Source organism: Filicampus tigris, chromosome 5 (assembly GCF_054856515.1).
Source record: "Filicampus tigris isolate MCC_2025a chromosome 5, RoL_Ftig_1.0, whole genome shotgun sequence".
NCBI lineage: Eukaryota > Metazoa > Chordata > Actinopteri > Syngnathiformes > Syngnathidae > Filicampus > Filicampus tigris.
The window spans coordinates 18,184,287-18,208,136 of NC_141221.1; the positions used below are offsets into that span (position 1 = coordinate 18,184,287).

The window sequence follows — 23,850 nt, forward strand, 5'->3', positions numbered from 1 at the left end:
GGATTTATTTTTGAAGACAGCATATGTTCACTCGAGTGTAAAAACTGGTGCATCTTGATTTTCGTATAGGTGCCTCCCTCATTTAGCCTGTTTATTAATTTTCCAGACCGTGTTGGGCACTCCGGCAGACCGAGGGTGTTTTCTTTTACCCCCCCGGTGCACTTGACAATTTGGTGGCTGAAAGTAGTTAAAATTTTAGACCAGCTGAAAGTAGGTCTAAATCCAAGTCCAATGATGGACCTCAAAGACCTAATATACCACACACTTACCTTTAGAAATCGAGGTCATTTGTTCCATGTCAATTGTTTAAAGTATAAAAAGGTAATCTACACAGTAAGAAACAGATATTCCTTGTGTTTACCTCTAAAATCAATATGGGTTAACCGGTTAAAGATGTAGCCGAATGGCATATGTACTGATTTCATTTGAAATCTGTGTAAATAGTATTCAAATCTGTTTATATTTTTATATGACAGCTATTAAAGTATGTATTTCTAGCACCAAGTTTCTTTTTACTTGTTCATGGCTATATCACATCCACCTGTACAGATCCTACCTAACCCAGGTGATTGTATTGATTGCCAGGCTGCTACTATTTGCTGCATGCTGCCGGTAGTAAGCACCGTTAATGGAGACTCCGGCCAGATCAAATTGTTTAGGCCACAAGAGGACGCTCTAGTTTGGTCATAGACTGAAGCGCAAGCACCTCCCCAAAAATACGACGCCTTCACTCCTCGTCTTGTATGGGGTCTCTGCCCTTCCAGCTGTACAATTATAATCTTCCTTATAATATGCCGTGCAACCACGTAGGCAGCAAAAGATGGAAAAAACACAAACTGTTTTCAGCACTACTGACAATGTACATAATTTAAACTGGCATGAGTGATATGACATTCTGCAGTCACTCATCGTTTGAGAGTTTCAGTTATTTGCATACAACAGACACAGTACAAGTTTAAAATCGTCTTGCCCAAATGGTTCCGTGATAGACGACAGAGACGTTTTGTTAGTGAAGCACTCTTCACCCTTCCTCTCTCTTCGATCGTCTCTTGGTAGATGTCCAGGATTCCTTTCAGAGTTCCGGTAATGACATTTGATTCTCCTAACAGACCATCACATTAATGTTTGCATTTTGATTTGTTTGTGCACCTAAAAGACACACCCTTGCACCACGTCGTCTTCTAATGTACCGTACCCATTTTGTGTCCCTGTTCTCTGAGCTATGTAGTATTTGTACTACACGTACATGGAAACCACGCCGGCCGCATGAAATCAGCACCGTCATCAGATGCCACACAGGACCACATTAGCAGCATCGCAGTGGCCTAGCTGGGCACGACATTGCACACACGAATAGAGGACGGATGAAAGCCAAAAATTAAGTAATAAATAAGTGCAAAAATATGAGAACAAAAGTTATTCAATTGTTTGTTTTTGACCCAACAGCAAAGTTAAACAAATAAAAGACTTACCTCTTGCTGCTCATACTGGGCATCATCTTCAGAGTCATCATTGGGTGTGAATGAAATCATCCCTACTGCTGACCGCCATCTCCTCAGCATCCAGTGCTGCCGCATCATTATGCTGATCATTCTCAATATATCCTTAATAATAATATCCATCCATTATCTATACCGCTTATCCTCACAAGGGTTGCGGGCATGCTGGAGCCTATCCCAGCTGTCTTCGGGTAGTAGGCGGGGGACACCCTGAATTGGTTGCCAGCCAATCGCAGGGCACAGAGAGACAAACAAACAACCACACTCACAATCACACCTAGGGGCAATTTAGAGTGTCCAATCAACCTACCAAGCATGTTTTTGGAATGTTGGAGGAAACCGGAGTACCCGGAGAAAACCCATGCAGGCACGGGGAGAACATGCAAACTCCACACAGGGAGGCCGGAACCGGAATCGAACCCACGACCTCTGAACTGTGAGGCAGACGTGCTAACCAGTCGACCACCGTGCCGCCTAATAATGATGATAATAATAATAATAATAATAATAATAATAATAATAATAATAATAATAATAATAATAATAATAATAATAATAATAATAATAATAATATACTGTACTCCGGTTTCCTACCACATTCCAAAAACATGCCTGGTAGTTTAATTGAACACTCTAAATTGCCTCTAGGTGATTGTGAGCGTGTATGTTTGTTTGTCTCTGTGTGCCCTGCGATTGGCTGGCAACCAGTTCGTGGTGTACCCCATCTACTGCCCAAAGACAGCTGGGATATGCTCCAGCATCCTCGCAACCCTTATGAGGATAAAGCGGTACAGATAATGGATGGATGGATAATAATAATAATAATAATAATAATAATAATAATAATAATAATAATAATAATTAAGCCCATGGATTTTATTTTTGATTGACCAAGAAAATTAATGATTTGTAATGCAAGTACCTTTGTAATCATGTAACCTTTAATGTTCTGTCCGTGCCTTGAACACACCTAAAAACCAAACACTATATGCAAAGTCTAAGTAGGGTTGTCACAATACCAGAATTTCAGTTGTCGATACAAGTAACTTTCTATGTTTCTCTATTCGATACTCTATTCGATACCACTGAACTGAACTGAAAAAAAACCTGTGCTTGTAAGGTCATTAGGCTATTTCATTCAATCATCATAATAATAGGCCTAGTAATAACAACAACAATAATCATAACAACTGACACATCAAACTTGTTTTTAGGCTAAGCTGCACATATGCAACTTCTCAGGCAGAAATATATGGTAAAATGGTAAATATGCCTCCACACAAACAGGCAGTCATGTAGTCATTAGGGGCCGAACAAAGGTCCCTATTGTATCCTTGATGATTTATTATTATTATACCGCTGCCTCTTTGAGCTCTAATTTGACCCCCTTAACATGCTTCAAAACTCACCAAATTTTCACATCGGGTATGGGTGAAATGAGATACAATTAACAAACCAAACCACAAAACCCAAAGTTGCGCTCTGGCACTCCCTAAGAAAAAAAACACAGACAAAACTGACTATATTCCCAATAGGAATGTCCTAGACACATGAAACAAATACCTAAATGTACGTTCACATACATTGACAATTCCCAGCTAAATTCAACAGGAAGTTTGTAATTCCCCATCAAAGTAAAAGTTATGTCAAATAAGTCACCTGTTTTCAAACATTATCTCCTCCGAGGGCATTTTGTCGTATCGGCTTCAAACCAGCCCAGAAGAGGGAGTGAAACTTTCTGATTAAAAGTTGGTGAAAGAAAAGTCTTAACTGTCCCGTTTTGGATTTTATGAGGCAGACAGTGCTTGTTTACCTGCTGTGGCCGTGCTGCTGCTCGGACCCGTGTCGTCTCTGGCCTGGCTGCTCCCAACACGACAGAAGAGATCTTTCACTTTTGTGCATTTGGCCACATCCTGAATTAACTTTTTTTTTCTATTTTTCCCTCCGTTTATCTGCACCACACATCTCCTTTTCTGGTGTTTTTTGTTAAGTAACTTTGCTAATGTCCTCAACCTTGCTTTGTTTCCAGTAAAATAACGGTCGCCGTCTGAGCGACTGAGCCAATCACATTCAATAGACACATGGATCAGTTCAAATGGTTGGAGCGGTCATATCCCCCCAACACAATGCAGTAACCCATTATGAGATTACGCTCCGTGCTACCTGCCGCAGCGAGGGTCTACCACGGCAACTTGACATAAAAAAAACTAAATAAAAACATTTGACCACAAGAGGGCCCATGGGTTTACAAAACCCACCAGCCCCAAGTCATCTACCCCACTGACAGGGTCGCCATGTGAGTATGAGTGAGAACACAACTCTCCATTGTTTGCAAGCACTGGAAGTCAACAATAAACAAAGGTCACATCAGCCTGTAATAACTATTTTTCAAATAAATGCACTATGTGGTCCTTTATACCGATTAGTGCTTCCTGTAGAAAATGTCATATGGTTGTACTGTAATAATCAGTGTTTGTACTGTATCTAGGACTTCAGTGGGGACTTACTTGACTCAATCAATCTCTTAGCAGTAGTACCACCACTATCACTTTGCAATTATACAAATCATCAGCAAATCTGAGTCAGATACAAAACATGATCTTGAGCAATTCACAATCAATATGTATCTCGTGACAGACATTGCTACAGACATGTTTTTCTTGTGGAATTTGGCTGCAGCCTATAAAGTTTTTGCTATGACCAACCAATCTGAAGATGGAAAGAATGTTGATGTCATTGAGGGCCAGTGAGGACAAATTTGAAATCTGATTGGTAAAATAAACAGTCCCAATACCAATAATTTCAGTGACATCGGTCCTCAACACTGATTCTGAAGGCAGGTTAGAGTGACATGGCAACACGTAAAGAATGGAATCTGATTGGGCTAAAAAAAAAACCCTCAAATGTCCTCTTAAATATACTGAAAACTGTGCAGCAACTGTGAAGTAAAATACTCAAAAATTGATAGAATAAACTGCTGGAAATAAATGCATTCAGTTTCATGAATTTCTCATGAAACCTTAATGTTAGAATTTAGGTTGTAAGTGTAGGTCAGGGCTTCTGACAGTGCCTGCAGATAAGGCCTTGCTGGCCCTTACTGTATGCCACTAATAGTAACAGAGTAAAATGTTGGTGCTATTATTTCTTTCAGCCTAACCTAAATCACTCACGAGTGACACAAAAAAACAAACAAGTATAAAGTTGACCTGACAACAAAGACTACATTGCATACATTCTCTCAATTATTTGCCAATCAGTGAACTTACACAACATTATGGTGAATCATTCCAATGTTGCAAGTGCTTTCATCGTAAGGGAGTTGTTTCTTGTTTGTGTGCAGTCATCCAGTGTCTGCAACACTCATCCTGTTCAGGGTTGCTGGGAGCTGGAACCTATCGCAGCTGATTTTGTACGAAAGGCTGATTACCGGTATGTCCTGAATTGGTTGTCAGTCAATCAAAGGGCACATAGAGAGACAGACAGCCATTCCCACATGCTCACATTCACACCATCGCTGAGTGGGAGCTGCACCTACACTGCATGAACAAAAGTTAGGCAAGTGAATAGTTTTTCGTAATTCTGGTAGTAATTTCAGAGAATACATCAATGAATCTGTAAAGTATGTGAAAATTCAAGTTTCGACTTCAAGTTGAGTAGAGCTGAGTTGAGTTGTCCATGTCTCTTTAATGCCTGTCATGTAATATTTTAAACGTGACAACCATTGGAAAAATTCGATACAATACAATGGCTGAAATTGTTGAGTTGTTTTACATCAAAATTAGTTTTAAAATGCTTTGATGTGTGATTATTTTACAGTTTGTTAAGTATGTATACATTTTGTTGAGCATTAAATTTTAGATACGGTCCTCATTACTATAGGTCAATTTTATTGCAAATTGAATAGGGGGGGAAACACCCAATACATCAAATTGATGTGCTTATTTGTATCTTTTGAAAGTAATCCACAATCGTGGCTTACCTTATCTAATATCGTGATTATTGGCATTAAATGGCATCAGTCTATTTCATCATTGTGACATTTCCTTTTCTCCTCCTCCTCCTCCTCCTCACTGTTTCCACATTCAGGTATGGGGGGGTGTCGTCATGGTGTTGCTTTCTTTCCAGAAACACCTTTTAAAGGAGAGACAGAGATTCATATAGCGTATCATTTTCATTTTCATTCATCTTTAAATCTTTTTGTGTTCATGAGTTAAATTAAAGTGATCATGAGTAGTATGCATATCTGACCTGCTGTGTCGTTCCTTCTCTGGTCTACTTGATGAGAGTGCTCACCCATGAAAGGTGGAACGCTTCCTGGTAGATCCAGGTCGTGTGTCGTCACTGGGACCTGTCCAGGCTTTGGGGACACTGTGGGATCCTCTGGGCAGGTGGATTGGTTGTTTCCCTCCCAGGCACCTTAGCAAATATGATGCAAAATTGAATTATGTTTATTCAGATTAATATAAAATACAGACAGACCATATAATGAGGTTGATTTAAATGGAGGTTGTAGAACTACAATGTGTCTTGACAGTGCTTCACTGAATTATATTATATTCCCAGGAAAAAAAAAACAAATCAAAATATGAACAATTATTGAAAACTGGGAAAAAAAAGGGAAAAAAACCCACCAATGTGCCGAATGTGGGTGCCGAACTAGGAGATGCAGGGGTTGACTGTAGTTATAAGTTATAAGTAGTTATAAGTTGTAATACCAATCACCAATCACCGCTAAATAGCAGACATGTCATAGTGCTTATTGGGTTATATACTGCCCTACACTACAGCGTGAGAAGGCCTAATATTTTTTGCGGCTTTTGAATGATGTGCAAGAAAAACATAGGACCTCAATAATATTAACATTTTCATTGATTGATTGGTTTCTTGTTCAGTTTTGTGCCGTCCTTGAATGGTAATTTCTGTGCAAGAGAACCCTTTGGACTGTAAAAAAATATATAATATGTGGTTATTTTGTTGTTTGCTTCAAACCCTTTGGTTTAGGACAGTGGATCTTTTATACATGCAATGGAAAATATATTTTGCGAAAAATGAAATGTATTAAGAGAACGAATTTTGCACATATGTACATATTTTGTCCATATTTAAAATTGCAATTTTGTCATGCATCTGTTTCGGAAGTGTATCGACCTTTGTGGCCTCCCAGTATAGCACTGATGAAAAATTGTGACCCCCTCCAGCCTTTATATTGCCCATCCTTGACTGCTTTAGAGCATAAAGGAGGCGGTCAACTATCTCTCTTCACGTACACATTGGGGATCCAAATTTTGAAGTACCTGGCATTTACTTGTAAATGTGTAACATCACCCACCGTTTTGTTTCAATGATTTGAAGATGTTGGAGTTTGTCTGTAGGATTTTTAGTCCGATTTATGGTTGAGTTCACTGGTGTCGGATTTGAGGGATGGCCTGACTCAAAATCTACAGTACGGTCTCAAAGATGTTTGATTGGTTGCAGTCAGGTTTATCAATTTCTTTAACTTGATTATGAAATTATTTGACAAAAAATGAGTGTCCCAACGCTTTAGAGAAGCTTCCAGATGCTAAGGTTTTTATAATGGCGTACTATTTAATTTCCATCATACAACAATATATTATGCTTGTGCTCAAATGCTTCTGGTTTGTTGATATTTTTATACTCACATTTCTTGCCTGCAGGGGCCACAGAGTGATGTCGCCCTACTTTCTTTCCCAGAAAGGTCAATGTGAAAGACCCAGTGTCAGCTCCAGAAGACTTTACATACATTTCGAGAGCAAATGTAAAGTACCTCAAGCAAGTGAGTCTGAACAACATATACATACAATTACTATGGTGCCAGCAGTATATAAGAGTCGAGATGTCAATGCAATATCAGAGTAATATTCACGTTTTCCTTTCCTAGTAATTGAAAGCACTTTTTCTGTTGTTTCTGTCAGTGTGCTATACAAAAACCTCCATCGCCATTCTTATGACAGTTAAAAGCTCTAATACGACTCTGAATGTCTACACATTGCCCTTACATTTGTAAATAAATCCTTGCAATCCACTTATGACTGAATCAGAATAGTCATGTAGTTTCAAAATGAAATGATTACCTGTTCTCTGACCAGATCCGAGTAGTTCCTTTGTGTGCTTCAGTTTGGGAGCCTGTGTACTGATCATGAGAACAAGCAAGATTTGATCCGGTTCTGTGAGAGGGGAACCAAACTCTCCACTGTCTTTAAATATTAAACCCCCACAGGTGGATTTCATTCTGTAGTGGCCTAAACCACTCAGAGTGGGCTGGTAAAAGGACGCCCCAAATAGTCCTCAGGTTACCCGTGTGTAAGGTAGCAATGCCACCTCAAGCATTGTTGTCATATATCATACTGTAAATGCATAATAAAACATTATTTTCAGTTTAAATTGAAATCCAATTAATTATGAATGTTACTAATTAGTGATGTTTTTTGACGTCGGAACATGGGTCCTTGTTTGTGTTTTAATAAAAATGTAACAGTTTTTTTATGATCCAGTAAAGCTCTGCTTATCCTTCATTAGGAATGGGTGATTTGTAGAGTAAGATCATTTGTATTAGTTGGCAAATTACCCAATGTTTATTTTTCTTTCTTTTTAAAGGTGTGTGATGTTGTCAGTCAATATGATGACGCTGGAAGGAGACAGTCAACAGTATGTGTTCAATCACAGTCATCAGTGATGAGTTAATCCCGTCTGTTGGGACATAATGCCTCTGGGGAGCATCAACTCCTGGATGTGTTGCAATCACAACAACCACACCTGGAGAAAATTAATTACTTTGACTTTACGACGGCCATGCCTCTTCCGCCGGTTTGCTGGTCTTTGTGCTGATATTGCAGGATATACTATCAGCACACAGCTGGGATACATCTGATGTTGTGTTATAGAGAACACATAATTGCAGAAAGCAGTAGTAGTATGAGAAAAATGACTGAAACTTAACATGAAACTTCAATCACTTTTACAATATGTATTTACTAGAAACACACAATACAATTTATGACATTGAGTGTATAACGTAATAAGATCAAATCCTTTGATGTATAAAAAGTGGACTTTTACAAAGATAATCTGCTTTTTGTGTCTTTTGATTGATACTTTAATGGATTAAGCGTGCTTAGTCGGATGAAAGGGGGAAACATTAAAAAACACTCTTATTATATACATTTAAAAGTGCAAATACTCTCTTTGTCCTATACACTGTAACATCCTATAGAATTTGCTGGTCCTTCCATTTGGAATGTCCTTTTTATTAAATGCTAGGCAAGCCCCCGCTCTGTCCATTTTTAAAACCCGTTTGAAGACACATTCCTCTTCTTTGGCTTTTTATCCGAAGTGAGACTGAAAGTTTTCTGCTGTTGTCCGATGTCTATTGTAAATAGTATTTTGTGTTTTAATTTATTGCTTTCTCTTGTTATATTATTGCTATTTTGTTATTGTAATGTAAAGTGCTTTGTTACAGCTGTAGCTGTTATGAGATGCGCTATATCAATAAAGTTGTATTGTATAAAAGGGGCAGCGGATTGAACCCACAACCTTACTTTATTAAAAAAAAAACATGTAAATAATTAACATTTTTACCAGACAATCATGAGGAAAATGACACTAAATCAATAAAATATGTCAAAAGACTCGTGTCACTCTTTCAATATAAGATAGATAGCAGACACAATTGTACTGTAATCACGTCTACAAAATTGAGCAAATTACGAGGCATGTTAGTGTGAGTTTTGCATTAAACACTATAATGTCCTTGGCTATTGTGTGCTGTGAGACTCCTTTGATTAAACAATAAAAACGGAGCAACCACTACTCACCGATAGCTTGTAATCGCTCTGAAGATGACGCCCGTTGGGCCTGTGACATCACGCACGCACTGGGTCAAATTCGCGCCCAGTGGCCGGTCCAAGCTCATGAAAATATTGAGCTTTTGGCATCTTTTTTGAGGTCTTTTCATTGCGTTTTTTTTTTAACCAAAGTAATCATTGGAATCTTTTGGAATGTTTTCTGAAGCTGAGCCATGATTGGTCAATACCTTAGCCCTGAGCAGTTGTGATGTCATTTTCAGTCAACAGAAGTGACAAAATGACTGTCCCCTGAGATGGCTAAAAAGGGGTGGATTTTGCTGCTTAACTCATATTCCACACATGCAATGTTAATCTGAATGCCATGTTTCAACTAGTGGACCTGCTGGGAACATATTCTTGAAAAAATTATGTTTGGGTTGATTTAGCCTTTAAAAGAAAATATGAGCACATTTACTTTGTTGTTTATATCGGTACCTGAATAGAAAGAGTAAAGTGAATTAATGTATAAACAGAACAGCTACAACGTTTTCACCATTTAATTTCGAGTATTTATTTATTTATTTATGTATTCATTTATTTATTTGAGGTTGGTCGTGACTGCTTGTATCCCACAAAATGACGTCTGTCTTTTTTTCCTCCCCTCCCACATTTACTGAACCTCGAGATGGCATGCAGGCGGCGTGAAAGTCCAAGTAAGGAGGGGCCGGGCTCGGTTCTAGGTGGAGTTTGTCGTGAGTATAAATGAACTCCCTCTGCTTGTCTACCGCCCCTGCAAAGCTCACTCCCACATAAACGTCTCTACAGCCACACGGTAAGTCATGTTGCTTAAATAAACAATGTCAAGAATGTTGTCTACCTTCTCTTTCTGACATTTAAATGCACGGAAGCTTTCTGCTTGTTGTACCGGATTAAACTTCTTTCTCCACCGGCTTCAAAATACAATTCATGTAGGTGTGGCCGGAAAGACGCTTGTTTTATCCCGTTACGCACATATAAATTATTATTATAAATTATTCAGACGAATCTCCATATATAATAATGCACGACATGCTTCATACACACAGCCCACGTCATACATCCGTGTTAGTGGTTAACGTGGGTGTGGCCAGGCAGCCTCCACATAATTACCATCATGGAAAACCACCATCAAACAACTGTAAATGATTATTGCTTAAAGTAACATATGTAGGAAGGCAGTTTTAAAATTGTAATCCTAATATTGCATCTCAGTGTAGTTTTCCGGCTGTTGTTTCCGTTTTGTTCCCCAAATATATTTACATTCTTCTGTGCCCTCATCTGACAGTGTCCTGCAGCCAGTCACACCATGGCTTTCATCAAGGAGTTCATGATGCAGACAGTCTATCTGGGCATGCCCGATGAGTCAGTAAGTCACTGTGGTTCTGTTCCAGTTGCTACAGTTGCTACGCCAACCACCATGTTTGTTCCCTTTTTTTCTCTTCCTGTGGTATGCCTGGGTGGAAAGTTTTCCTGGCAGAGTTCAGAGAAAAGGAAAGAGGAGGGAACATTAAAAGATAGTGGGGCGAAGAACGAATGAGTGTAAAGTTAAAAGTTTAGCTACAGAAGAGAGGGGTGGGGCCGAACAAATGAGACAGCATGCACAACTATTACATAAGACAAAGGGAGTATGGCGGATGGAGATTCTTTTCACTCCTCAAAACTCAGTAAAAGGAGCATTTCTATGTCTTGTGAGTGTGTGACTCAACGGAACAGGAATTTGTGCCCCTCCCTATCTGAACTTTTCAAACAGTAGCATAGTGCTCACCATTCCCCTGCTTGAGGGTTGCACAAGGTTATCCCGCATCATTGTCTTGTGTTATGCTCTTGTTCAGTACAAGGGTGTTCACTAGCTAACTTGTTCACTATGTTAAAAGGCTTGTTAGTGGCCTTTATTAGCATGAAAGTGAAGCACTAGGGCTTCACACAACCCAGTTTAGAGTGAGCATAACATATGTCACAGCATATTTTTCAATGTTGTTGACTAAATTAATGGGGTGTAAAAGCAGACAAGTTGAATGAAGAGAGCAAATGTGCCCTCATGCACACCACTGGATGATAGTCAATATTTACCAAACACTACCACTAAAGACTAATCTTTGTTGAATCTCAGGTATTAAAGAACGAGGGGACAGTGAAGGCAGCACCAAACTTCAGTGCCAGTGGCGATGTAGCTGTCTTGGACCAGGCCATCAAGGCAAAAGGTGATCTCAAAATGCATAGGGGCTCTCAGGAAGGCTTGTGCCAACTTCTCCAGTCTTTGAAATGTGACATGGAATGAAATGGGGCTCCCTTTTGTTTCTATAACTCAGCACCTCCTGTTGGTAGACATTCACAAGTACACCTTTCTCCCCAGACCAACATCTATGTATCTGTTTCCTGCAGATTTTCTTGTTCATCACCACAGAAAAGCTCAATAGATCCAACATCAGTATCAGTGACCTCTTGGCCAACAGTTTAAATTGAAGTGATACAATCTGGTTGCCACTCAGATGCATTCATTGTATCATACATTATGGGTCTATTTCACATTATGTCTTTTGTGCAGGTGTGGATGAGAACACCATCATTGAAATATTGGTGAAGAGGAGCAATGAGCAGAGGCAGCAGATTAAAGAAGTTTACCAACATTCCTGCGGGAAGGTAGGAAAGGGTGGTCACGGCTCATGCACAGAGGTGGGCAGAGTAGCCAAAATTGTACTCAAGCAAAACTACCGTTACTTTATAGAGTAATTGCTGATTTATTATTTTTTAATGCGAGCATGAACATCTCTAAAAGAAAAAAATAATCAAACAAGTAATTCAGATATTGCCCAAAAACATCACTTTAACTAAAACAACTATTAAATTAAATCTTTATAAAATAACATTCAATTAAGATTAACATTGAGACTACAGCACACACCCTAAAATGAGTTATTGTAGGCTGAAATGTGGACATTTTTAGGCAGATACAGATGACAATGCATGACACACAGTAGCTGTTCTTTTTCATAGTGTGATAGGTAAACATGAATTGAATGTAAGGCCTGAGTCGCACGCTGTTGTTCGCTCCATTGTCTGCAATGCTTCACGTAAATGAGTTACTTTGAAATCTTTCCTCTGTGGGAGGCCACAGAGACTGTGTGAGATCATGTGGCTGCCTGACTGAGTTTGATTGCTGAAATGGAGTTGAACGTCATTAGTGGTTACACTGAATTGGTAAAATAGTCATGTGACAGCGCCTGAGGCAAAAGTGTCTCTGACAAACTGGAAAAAAAAAATGTTGCGCAAGCAGTAATAGATAAATAAATAAAAGTAGCAAGCAGGATGTAGCTCAGTTTAATGGGTTGAAAGTAGATTTTCTGCTTAACAAATATACTTAAACGTGAAAAGTGCATTGCATTTTAACTACTCTGACAGTTTATCCAAAAAGTCACTTCAGTGACTGTAGCATGCTACTAAGCCCTTTGCTCATGTGAATTATACACAATCATTACACAAATAATAATTTTCAATATTTTCTGGTCCCTTGAAGCCTCTGGAGGCAGCACTGAAGAAGGCGTTGAAGGGAGATTTGGAGGATGTGGTCATGGCTCTGCTGAAAACACCCGCCCAGTTTGATGCCCATCAGCTGAAAATGGCCATGAAGGTACATGTGCACTCATTGCTCCACGCCCTTCCCTTCCTCTCATGCTCATTTGCCAAGTGGAACTGCTGTTGTTGCACTTAGGAGGTCAACACTGATTTTAGTCCGTTGCTCGCAGTCATTTGTTGTAGCTCTCCGCCCACTTCCACGTATTCTTGTTGGCTTTTCCTATTGGGCTAATAAAAGGTGTTGTGAAAGGCTGCTCATGAAACAGTACTGAATTAACCCTTTTTACATTTGATTCCCTTTCTCAGAATTTGGGAACAGACGAGGACACCCTTATCGAAATTTTGGCCTCTCGGACCAACACGGAGATTTTGGATATAAAGAAGGCCTACAAGGAAGGTGCGTGCAGCCAAATGTCAAGCAGCAATCATCAATTTCATTCCGAAAGTTCTGTGCAAAAGTATTAGGCCTTCACAAGTTTGTGGGTTATACAGTACAGGAAGTCCTCGATTTATGAATAAGTTCTGTTCCTACGCTAGCGATAGAACCCGAATTTCGGTGTAAGTCGTATTTCACTGTTAAAGTTGAAATTTACGTCAAAATACTAGGTATAAAAAATACTGAAACAAATTGGGTTATCTGTGTTGTTGTGGTGACATTTGTGTTTTGCTGAGTTGTGTTGTTTCCGAGTTTTCTAAATGCATTACACAACTCGCTGGATGGGAGGGGTGTGCGAGTGAGACGAGAGAGAGCGGACGGGAAGAAGAGGGGACATCCGTGTGTGTGCTCATGAAGGAACGCTTGTTGCTCGTAGCCGTATTGTAATAATAAAAAGGAGATAACTAACGTCTGACGTTGTGTCTTTGGAATACATTCAAATAAAAAAAATAAGATGCTGTACTTACCATTACTGTTGAGAGGTGGATGGAGAAGAAGGGGAGGGCGAAAAAGGCAAAGATACTCCCGGTACACAAACGCAGACAAGCACTATGCACTCGCTAATCAGAAACACTATGGCGCTGGGGACAAAATGGCGGAAGAGGCATGGCCGTCGCAAAGTCAAAACGTCGTAGGTCGAGTACATCGTAACTCGAGGACTTCCTGTAATTATCTTCTTCACAGCAGTCATTTTGACATTCCTACTAAAACATGAATGTGAATAGTAAGACAGATACAATTAGCAGGACTATGCAAAAACTACAAAACTGATTTCCATAAACTTTGTTGAGAGGAGGTGCATGGGCCAAAGAATAACTTAAGGTATACACAGTAAAATTGGTTGAGTCATTTTTACAGCCACTATTTTTTTCCCCTCTAAATGGGTTGTGTTTAAACGTTTTGGGGTAAAATTGCCTCCCCTGGCCACTAGAACTGGAGTAAGTTTTCAGAATGGATCAAAATCTATTCACTCAGAGTAGACGAGGCTCTCATCAGTGTAAAATGTGGGTGAGTAACTTATGTTCTCATCAAATTGATTTTAACTGTTTGGAATACAATTAATCCAGTACTTTGAGTAACATTTACTCCGAATATTTTACTTTCTTCCAAGTGTAAATTTAACTCTGTCCCTGACTGGGACCACATATAGTCTTTTACAGAGTAGAATTTTCCTCAATGAGAGTAAAATGTACTGCACAAAATTTACTGTATAGATAAAATTTTTCACCATTTGAGTCACTGTGACATGAATGGAGCTGTCCTCACCTCAGAAACGTAACACCACTTATCTGTTCATCATCTTTGAGAACAGGGGTGTCCCAACCCGCTCCATGAGAGCTGCTGTCCTGCATGTTTTAGGTCTCCCTACTCCAGCACACCTCATTCAAATGATCAGGATCGTTACCAGGCTTCTTCAGAGCTTGCTGATGAGCTGGTCATTTGAATCAGGTGTGTTGGAGCAGTGAGACATATAAAACATGCAGGACAGCGGCCCCCGAGAACCGGAGCTGGACACGCCTGCTTTAGAAAGTAGAAAGGACAAACACAAATTGCAGTGCCCAACATTTTCTTTTTCACTTTGCTGTTGCTCTGGCAACATTTTAGTTGTCATTATCGCAGTGTTAAAACTTAAAGACTCAAGATGTTGCACTGTAATATAAGAAAGTAAGACATGTTTGAAATGTTTGTGTTGACTGTTAAGAGTACAAAAAGGACCTGGAGGAAGACATCAGATCTGACACCAGCGGAGACTTCAGAAATGCCCTCTTTTCACTCTGCAAGGTACACCATGTGCACTCGTTATTTTGTTACAGGACGTTTGAGGCGGATTTTGTTCACCCTTTCTTTCACAGCTGCAGAATAGTCATGGGTTAAGGCAACATACCACGCCCCCATTGTAGCTGCCACAATGTCAATGTCAGGGGATCTTAAAATAAACACATGCAAATATTTACATAACATTCACATTGATGAACTTAAAGTATGTTGTTGGACAATATATATTGCTAGAAAGTATACACAACAATTCTGTGCTGATTTACAGTAATCTCAGTCTCGGGTTTCAAAATTAATTACCATAATGGGTGATAGTCATCCTGTATTAGACCTACTGTAGAACCTTTCTACAGCTGCAGGTATTATTGTTAATTCATAATTTATTTATTATTTTCAGGCCAGTAGAAAATATAAAAGAAGGTAATGTTGAAAACATGTTTAAAAAACCCCATAGTGATTTAAAAACAGTTACAAATACAATATCATGAATCAGTTAAGTGTCAGTCCTCATAATTCATCACTAAAACCAAATGTAGCCTACATCATTTGTTCCTTAAAGCTAGGGACAGAATTGTAAACAAATATTGTGCTAGCACTACTGGATCTGGGCAGGGACAGCATCCTTCTGAAGGCGTTATTATATCCAATAGTTTTCTTACATAAAGTGGCTTCCTTATAAGCTTCCTATCGGTGGTAACAATTAAAAATGTGATAACTACATTTTCTCAAACACTCTATACATTCTGGGTAATAAAGTTCCCATGAGAAAATTACATTTGCAAAGTAATATAAAACCACTACATCATTACATTCACCGCCATAAATAACCATACTAGGAGAATCATTATTATCCAGAGAAGGTTTAAATTAAACCTATTTCCTATGTCTTATGCTTGTTAGTGCATTTTGACAGACGATTTGATTTGAGGAATGCTGATCTCTGTAATGCCTCTCTTAACAGGCTAACCGCACGGAGGGAGTGTGTGAACAGCTGATTGACAGCGATGCCAGGTCTCTGTATGAAGCTGGAGAGGGGAGGAAAGGCAAAGACTGCTCCGTTTTCATTGAAATCCTTACTGTCAGGAGCGCCCCTCATCTCCGTGAAGGTCAGCTAGCTCGCTGCCTTTCATTGTAGCGTCTGTTCTCCGAAGAGCATGCCATACATGACTCCTCTCTCTTATTTTTTCAGTGTTTCAGAGGTACTCAAAGTACAGCAAAGTGGATGTGGCCAAAGCAATTGACATGGAGATGAAGGGTGATATTGAGAATTGCCTCACTGCAGTAGGTAAAGGGACAATCTTGCGCTTAAACATCATTACCTCGAATATACATTGGTCATAAATGTAATGTATAATATATCTGGTTCATTCTCATCATTCTAGTCAAGTGTGCTGGGAGCAGGCCTGCTTTCTTTGCTGAGAAGCTCTACTTGGCCATGAAGGTGTTGTATGCACAGAATGCTACCACATATACAGTAGGAGTTTGTACCACCTTCTCAGGATCTTCACTCTTGACTATTCTCTTTCAGGGATCCGGAACTCGCAAAAACATCCTTACACGTATCATGGTCAGCCGCTCTGAAAAAGATTTGAAACTAATCAAGGCTGAGTACAAGAAGAAATACGGCAAAACACTCTACCAGGACATTCTGGTGAGAATACAGAGAGTAGAGTTGTACATCAAAGACAATACAGGAGTTCCAATAATCAAACATTGGTTTCTTTTTCCAGGACGATACTAAAGGAGACTATGAGAAGATTCTGCTAGCTCTCTGCGGGAGTGAGAACTGATTTCTCATCTACTGACGATGATCTCCCAAATAGATGACAAGGCCATTTAACTTCGTCCAGATCTGTAAAATAACATGATGTGGTGATATTTAGACAAATAATAACACCAATGAGAAGACTTATTCCAAATCAGCTTTGCCTTAGCAGATACAACATGATCATTTTAAGAAATGACTTTACACTCAACAAAAGATGTGATGTGTGAGCAGGTAGATTGACATAACAGGTGCTTGAAAGAAAAGAGTTAGTTTTTACAACACTGCAACCAAAATATCCTCCCCATGTGACAATTTTACTGTATACCTGTGCAATTGAAGGAGCTTCTGCAAATAAAAGCATTTTTTTTCTGTGGGGTGTGCCTTTCTTTCTAACCTCACATCAACTTTGAGTCATGAATCTGGAGGATATACTATACATATTCAGACACAAATCAATCATATATATATATATATATATATATATATATATATATATATATATATATATATATATATATAATAAAATACAGATCAATACAACTTATACATTTCAAAAAGTAATCATTGCAACTATATTTACATAGGACCTTTAAAAGCTCGTTTACAAAGTGCTCTGACACAGAATACCGTACATAAAACGCAATTAAGAGTCTTGGCTCTGACAATAATATATGGTGTGTGTGCGTGTGTGTCTTGGCTGGGACAGCAGCAACAATAAAAAGATTGGGAAACTCATACCCGAACCCGACAGACCAACAAGAAGAGATTAAGATGACATATGAAAGTAAGTTTGCAAATGTTAGTTTTAAGAAGTGAGTTAAAAGGTGCACCCATTTCGTCTCAGCTCCAAGTTTGACAACATAAAAACAACAACAAAAAACAACATTCACATTTATTTAGTTTATCTAGCAGTGACTAAATTCGTGTTGTAAGGCTGGGGCAGCAACTAATGTTTTCTCGCTACAGTACATCAGGGCATTTTAAGTACATTTCAATAAGTATCAGGGTTGCCAGATAAGACAAACTGCACTCATCGTTTCATGTAACCAGTAGGGGGATTACAAGTTGCCTACCTGGCAACCTCGACTAGCACCAATGTAAACATTAGAAGCGGAGAGCGAGGGCAATGGTGAGCTAACGCTGGCTAGGCTAACCAACCTTTATGTTGTCACTATGTGTTAAGATTGATCTACTGTCAGATACGTCACAAACTAACCAAATAAGAAACCTCCAGAAGAGTTGACAAAGGCGATGTGTATTTTAAATCCAATCGCTTTGCTGACGGAGTGTGTCAGAATGCTAGCTAGGTGTAGCTGAGGAAACGTCACAGAAGGTTTTAACTATTTAGCGCATGAAATTAAAGCTAACAAAAATTCAAAATTCTAGACTAATTGGAATGAACATAACATAACATAACATCAAAATTTCACGTGCTGCTATATGCACACATGGTTTGTGTGGCTAACGTTAGCGATATTGATTGATGATGACCAGGACTTCAGTGTCTTACTATCTTCAGGACTGTGGCATGGCTGAATGAAAATTATTGCGTCAATAACGATGAATGTCATACCACTTTTGCTATTTCAGGTATTTGAGTCGGCTTTTCCATCTGCTCCTCCGTAGCCAAAACGATGACAACAACCTGACTAATGGACCGCTGCACATTGGGAGCAAGATCATGAATGAAAAACTAGTCTTCTTGGGCCTGCTGTACTTTGTCCAGGGCATCCCATACGGCCTCCAGTCTTCCCTGCTTCCCGTCTACCTGCGTGGAGCTGGACATTCTCTGACGCGCATTGGCTTCACGAAAATACTTTATTTCCCATGGGTTCTCAAAGTGCTTTGGGCCCCTTTGGTGGACAGGATTGGCACCAAGCGGCGTTGGCTGGTGGCAACAGTCTCAGGGCTGGCACTGACATGTCTCACCAGTTCAGCTCTGGCTCCGGAGATGCACATCTGGGGAGTAGCCGGAACCCTGCTCGCCATGAATACCCTGGCCTCTGTTCAAGATATTGCAGTGGATGGAGCGGCAGTGGGGCTGTTGAAAGGTCGTGGAGAGCTTGGGCTGGGTAACACAGCCCAGGTTGTGGGCTACAAAGCCGGATCGGTGTTCGCTGGAGGCGGGCTGCTGGCTGTGATCGACGTGGCCGGATGGAGCTGGATGTTTATGCTGCTTACGTTCGTGTACGCAGGCGTGGCCCTGTTTGTGTGGGGGGCTCCTGTGTTGGATGAAGAGCCTGTAAGGGGCCAACAGGCTGAGGGCAGCAGAAGAGCAGGACAGGGAGTTGATGCTTTGATGCCTTGGAGGGTGTGGAGGAAGCTGCTTGCTGTCCCCGGCACGGCTTGGACCGTCCTCTATGTACTCACATACAAACTGGGTGAGTCTGATGTCTAAACAAGCACATATACTGTAGCTCATGAGTGTTAGAGTCAAGGCCCAGGGTGCATATGTGGTCCACCACAATATCTTATGTGACCTGCTAAAGCAAATCATGCACCTCTATGTCATGTTTCTTCTTAAAATCTGTACCAAATGTCCTTCACTTTTCAATAAATAACATTACGCTATTGCAAGCCTTTATCTTATTACCAAACCATTTTTTAAAGTAAGTTGAACAATAGTTGAACAGACAATTTTTTTGTACTTCTGATTTCAAAACTAGTTATTTATTCATCTGCTGTGTGTCTATAATAAAATCATGAGGCGATTTTATATTTACAGCATATGGTTTCACAGTCATAAAGGCCCTCTCAGGGCAACCAAGCACGACAATGTGGCCTGTGATAAAAAATAAGTTTGACACATGAATATAATATTGTGGTGATACACTAAGGCTGCTTTAGTATTGGTGCACAATCAAACAAAATCCATACTAATGGTGTTCACATTTGATTGACACTGTCACTTAGGCATACATCTGACACTATGTTGGTTCACCCATCCGTTCCCCCTACCATAGCGGGTGTGCTGGAGTCGACCACAGCTTTCTATTCTTGCATTTTTCTGAATATGAATCTCAATATTAGGGATAGACCGATATGCTTTTTTCAGGGCCGACACGATACCGATTATTAGTAGTCAAGGCGGCCGATAACCGATATTTGAAGCCGATATTTATTTGAAGAAAAAAGGGGTAAAATGGTGTCAAATTGATGAAAAATAAAAAAATCCAACACTTGACTTCATTTAAATGCCTTTAAGTCCATGTTTATTAAACAACTTTAGTGATTTACTAGATGTTAAAGCTTTTCTAGAGCTTAAAAAATAGACAACTTTAAGTCTCACAAAAAAGTGCAAGGAACTCCCAGGCTCAGTTGCATGTCTTATAGTTCAATGAAAACAAACATCTCCTTACAGTAAATAGTTTTCTAAAAATCCACTATAACTGAAATGTTTATCTTTCACACATCTTTGTTTTAAAGTTCAAAAACATCAAAGTGAATTCTCAACGCAGCTACTAGCCAGAAAGATACGCATGTTTCCAAGACCGGACTTTCACATGCAGTACTTTGCCATCAATTTTTGCACCATGTACAGCACTTGGAGCGGTGGTTGTTTTAAAGTGCTCTATAAATAAAGTTGAGTTTAGCTTTTCATGACATGGCTTACACACAGACACGCACACACTGGCACTCACGTCTTACTTTTATCACCATTTCCCTATATTATAAGCAACTTTACTTCTCTCAGGAGCCATGTCGTTCACAAAGCAAATTAACTGTTGTGGGGGAGTGGTTAGCTTGGCATCTTAACTGTGGCGAGCAGAACTGCCCCTTGTGTTTATATGACATAGAAGGACTCATAGTAATGTTACAAGTGAGTTATAGTAGACTGACATTTACTAAAATTTCGGCGAAGTCCTTTGCATTACCTTGAACTACTAACTCGCCGACTCCCGTCGTGTATGTGCCTGGCTCGTCCAGGAGACACAGAGAGAGAGCGAGCAGGGAGCACACACGCTTTACGCTGATTGCTTGTTACGCACTGCACAAGGAACCAATCAGATGGTGCTTTGGGCAGGCCAATCTGCCTATGCAGACAGGGCCAGTGGTGCAGCAAACACAGAGAGAGAAGCACGCTGCAGCAAGCACGAATAAAGCAGTTTTTAATTTATCGGCCTTAAAATGAAAAAAAAAAAAAGGCAGATTCCGATAATCGCCCAAATGCCAAATATCGGCCCTGATAATCGGCCTGGCCGATAATCGGTCCATCCCTACTCAATATACAATACATCAGACTGAGCGGTGTTTCTAATTGTGTTATGACTTGCAAAATACAGTATTAGAAACTTCTCTGTACTACTACCACGTTTATTTAAAATAAATACATCTATGACAGTATCAGTGTAGTAATTTCTGTGTGTGTACCAAAAATGTGGGATGAGTGAATAGAAAAGGTTATCGAAAATGACAACAATGTCCAATATATTTTTAGAATGTGTATTTTTTTAATCCAAAACGATTTTTCATACAATACAGTGCAAAAGTTTGTACATTGATTAGTTCTATTTTTTATCTTCAGCAACCCAAAAGTGTGTGGCAAACACTTGTATTTAATTTTTTAGGACTGAAACATGTAGTCCAAAGTGAGAAATACAGTGATCTGTTTATCACTCATTGTACTTCTTCGTGGCTTCGCTTGCTGTGTAGGGTTCAAACCCACCGCTAGATGTCGTTGTTGGCTTGTGTATGACACGCGACCATTAAGTCACAGCATGCGTTTGTTAAGCAATGATTGGGGAAAAAAACCCCGTCACACTGGCCAAGAGTTTGCATTGGGATGTACAGTATGTGTTTAAATCAAAAGAATATATTCTCATGGTCAAACAATACCACATTGAATTATTTGTAAGTACTTGCAGGTTTTTGCCAAGAACATAGTTCTAGGGGGAAATAAAAAGTAGTTTATGATCATTTCACTGAGTGTGTGTGTGTGGGTGAAGAGTATAAGTTTGCAAGCAAAGGGGGATTATGGAAGGATTACAGTGTCTTTGTTTTATGGCGTTGGTAAACTGAAAGGGAAGAGCGCTTCATTCTGATGTGTGTTTGCATGTGGGTGGTGGAAATGTAATTGTCGGTCCCCATTTGCATAGCGTTCACGAATACATGTGTGAGAATGCATAGGCCTTTTGTTTTGAAGTCGTATGTGTGTTTTTGAGAGAGTGTTCCATAATCGGATGAGCTCCAACAGACGACACTACTAGACAGAATATGGAGGCTGGCTGGAGCCCCTAATCTGTCTAGGGAGCAAACCCCCACCCCACAGCACTCTCTCTGTCTCACGAGCCCAAGGGTGCAATCAGCCGCTTCTAATTGAGGTGTTTTCATCATTACTACTTTGCATTGCTGATTTATTGACATCCATATCACTTGTTTGCATTTCCTGTAACTCAACCCTCAATTTTTATCACCTTTGCATGTAAAAGCAACATTTCGTAATGGTTTAGGCCTCCGTGTCCCATTGTAATTTGCAGCCGTAGAATGTTTCGTTTTTGTTGAAACGTTGTGGGAGTATGTTTGTGTGAGACCACCCCCCACGCCCCCAATCGCCTTTGTTGAGGCACAAATATGAGATGATACTCTTTTTTTTTTTTTTTTCGTCTCTGCCTAATGAACTCTTGAGTTTGATTGCATTAAATGCAGCTCGCTCTAAAGTGTAACCTCCTGGCCAATAGTAAGTACACTTATGTCGCGCGCATGTTGGCATTCGTGACTTTATAGAGATGCACAGTGACAGTACAAGATGAGGGCACAAAACAACCAGGAAAACACAAAAAGGAAATATTAGATGATCTTTTTTGAAATGGCCACCTAAAATGTTAATAATACTACCATCACAGCATAGGGTGTTGAATTAACTTTTTTTTTTTTTTTTTACTCTACAGCTTAATGCTTAGTGTTGCCAATTATTTTACTTTTATTATCCAGGCATCCTCTCACATCCCCGAAACATGCATGAATTGAAGACTCTGAAATGTTCATAAAAATGAATGTAATTGAATGGTTTGTCTGCCATTGAAGCACCACTTGTCCATTGAGTACACAGCCCCTCGCCCTAAGGTTCAAGCTTTCACATTGTGACACAAATGTGAACAAGCCCCCATAGATTACCCCCCACCCCCCCAGAGTTAAATGTGTGGTCGGAATGAAGAGGGCTGATCTTCAGAGCAATAGCATCAAATCTGTATTGCCGTCCACGCTGGACAGTTTCCACAGATATGCGTTAGTAGAGGATGGTTGTGGGGGAGGAAAGGAACTTATGGCGACAGGAGGATATTTTCCAGAGGGGAAAAGGACTTGCCGGGATGGGAGACTGATGGAAGGGATGAATTAATGAACAAGCACCACATGGTGCCCTGAGAGGGACAGAACAACATGAGCATAGAAATAAACAAATTTGCCATGTGGAAACATACTGTGTTGGTGCATGTCTTTCTTACTTCACTGGCCATATTGTATAGAATCAAAATTGGTTTTATCGTACATGAAAAGTACAATTCAGTTAATGCTTGAGTGTAATTGATCGTGTTGCCCCCAGAATACAGCATTGCTTGTACTTCAGGGACTTTCCCTCTGTTTTTTTTTCTTCCTGAAATTGAATTTTAAAGCTGTCTTGTATTTATATTTACGCAATATCTTCTATCTGCATTTTGGTCTGAGGTAACTTTGGTCGACACTAGTACAGTATTACCATTTTAGCAGTTTCCTCAAATATCCAATATTGACGAAAAGTGTTGGTCACCATTCCCCCGCCCCCCGGATATGTCACTAGGTAAAAAAAAAATTCAACATCAATTAATTTTTCAAAGCAATTACCGGTAGTAACAAAATAAATGCATATATTTTCACCTTTGGGATGGACACAGACACGTATGGCCCAGGTGGAAGGTGGTCTCCAACAGCCCACTTTGCAGATCTGTGATCTCCACGGCCAACGTTATGTCTTCCGTTTGT

At 39.8% G+C, this 23,850-nt stretch overlaps 2 protein-coding genes across 4 annotated transcripts in view; both read left to right on the top strand.

Moving 5' to 3' along the window:
* The first annotated feature begins 9,986 nt into the window (after positions 1–9,986).
* Positions 9,987–17,264, top strand: anxa1a (annexin A1a). The gene is made up of 12 exons (XM_086030598.1): positions 9,987–10,133; positions 10,626–10,706; positions 11,451–11,541; positions 11,886–11,980; positions 12,855–12,968; positions 13,220–13,310; positions 15,052–15,131; positions 16,087–16,231; positions 16,315–16,410; positions 16,508–16,566; positions 16,654–16,776; positions 16,856–17,264. The coding sequence occupies exons 2-12, from the start codon at positions 10,647–10,649 to the stop codon at positions 16,913–16,915; spliced, it is 1,014 nt and encodes a 337-aa protein (XP_085886724.1). The 5' UTR covers positions 9,987–10,133; positions 10,626–10,646; the 3' UTR covers positions 16,916–17,264.
* A 645-nt stretch (positions 17,265–17,909) lies between these two features.
* Positions 17,910–23,850, top strand: part of slc33a2 (solute carrier family 33 member 2) — a 32,775-nt gene continuing 26,834 nt past the window's right edge. For 2 of the 3 annotated variants that reach the window (XM_086031525.1, XM_086031524.1), the window contains exons 1-2: positions 17,910–18,022; positions 18,484–19,274. In XM_086031525.1, the coding sequence (XP_085887651.1) occupies positions 18,575–19,274 (700 nt within the window). In that variant the 5' untranslated portion in view covers positions 17,910–18,022; positions 18,484–18,574. The remainder of the gene's footprint in view (positions 18,023–18,483; positions 19,275–23,850) is intronic. The other variant, XM_086031523.1, reaches the window with a different exon arrangement.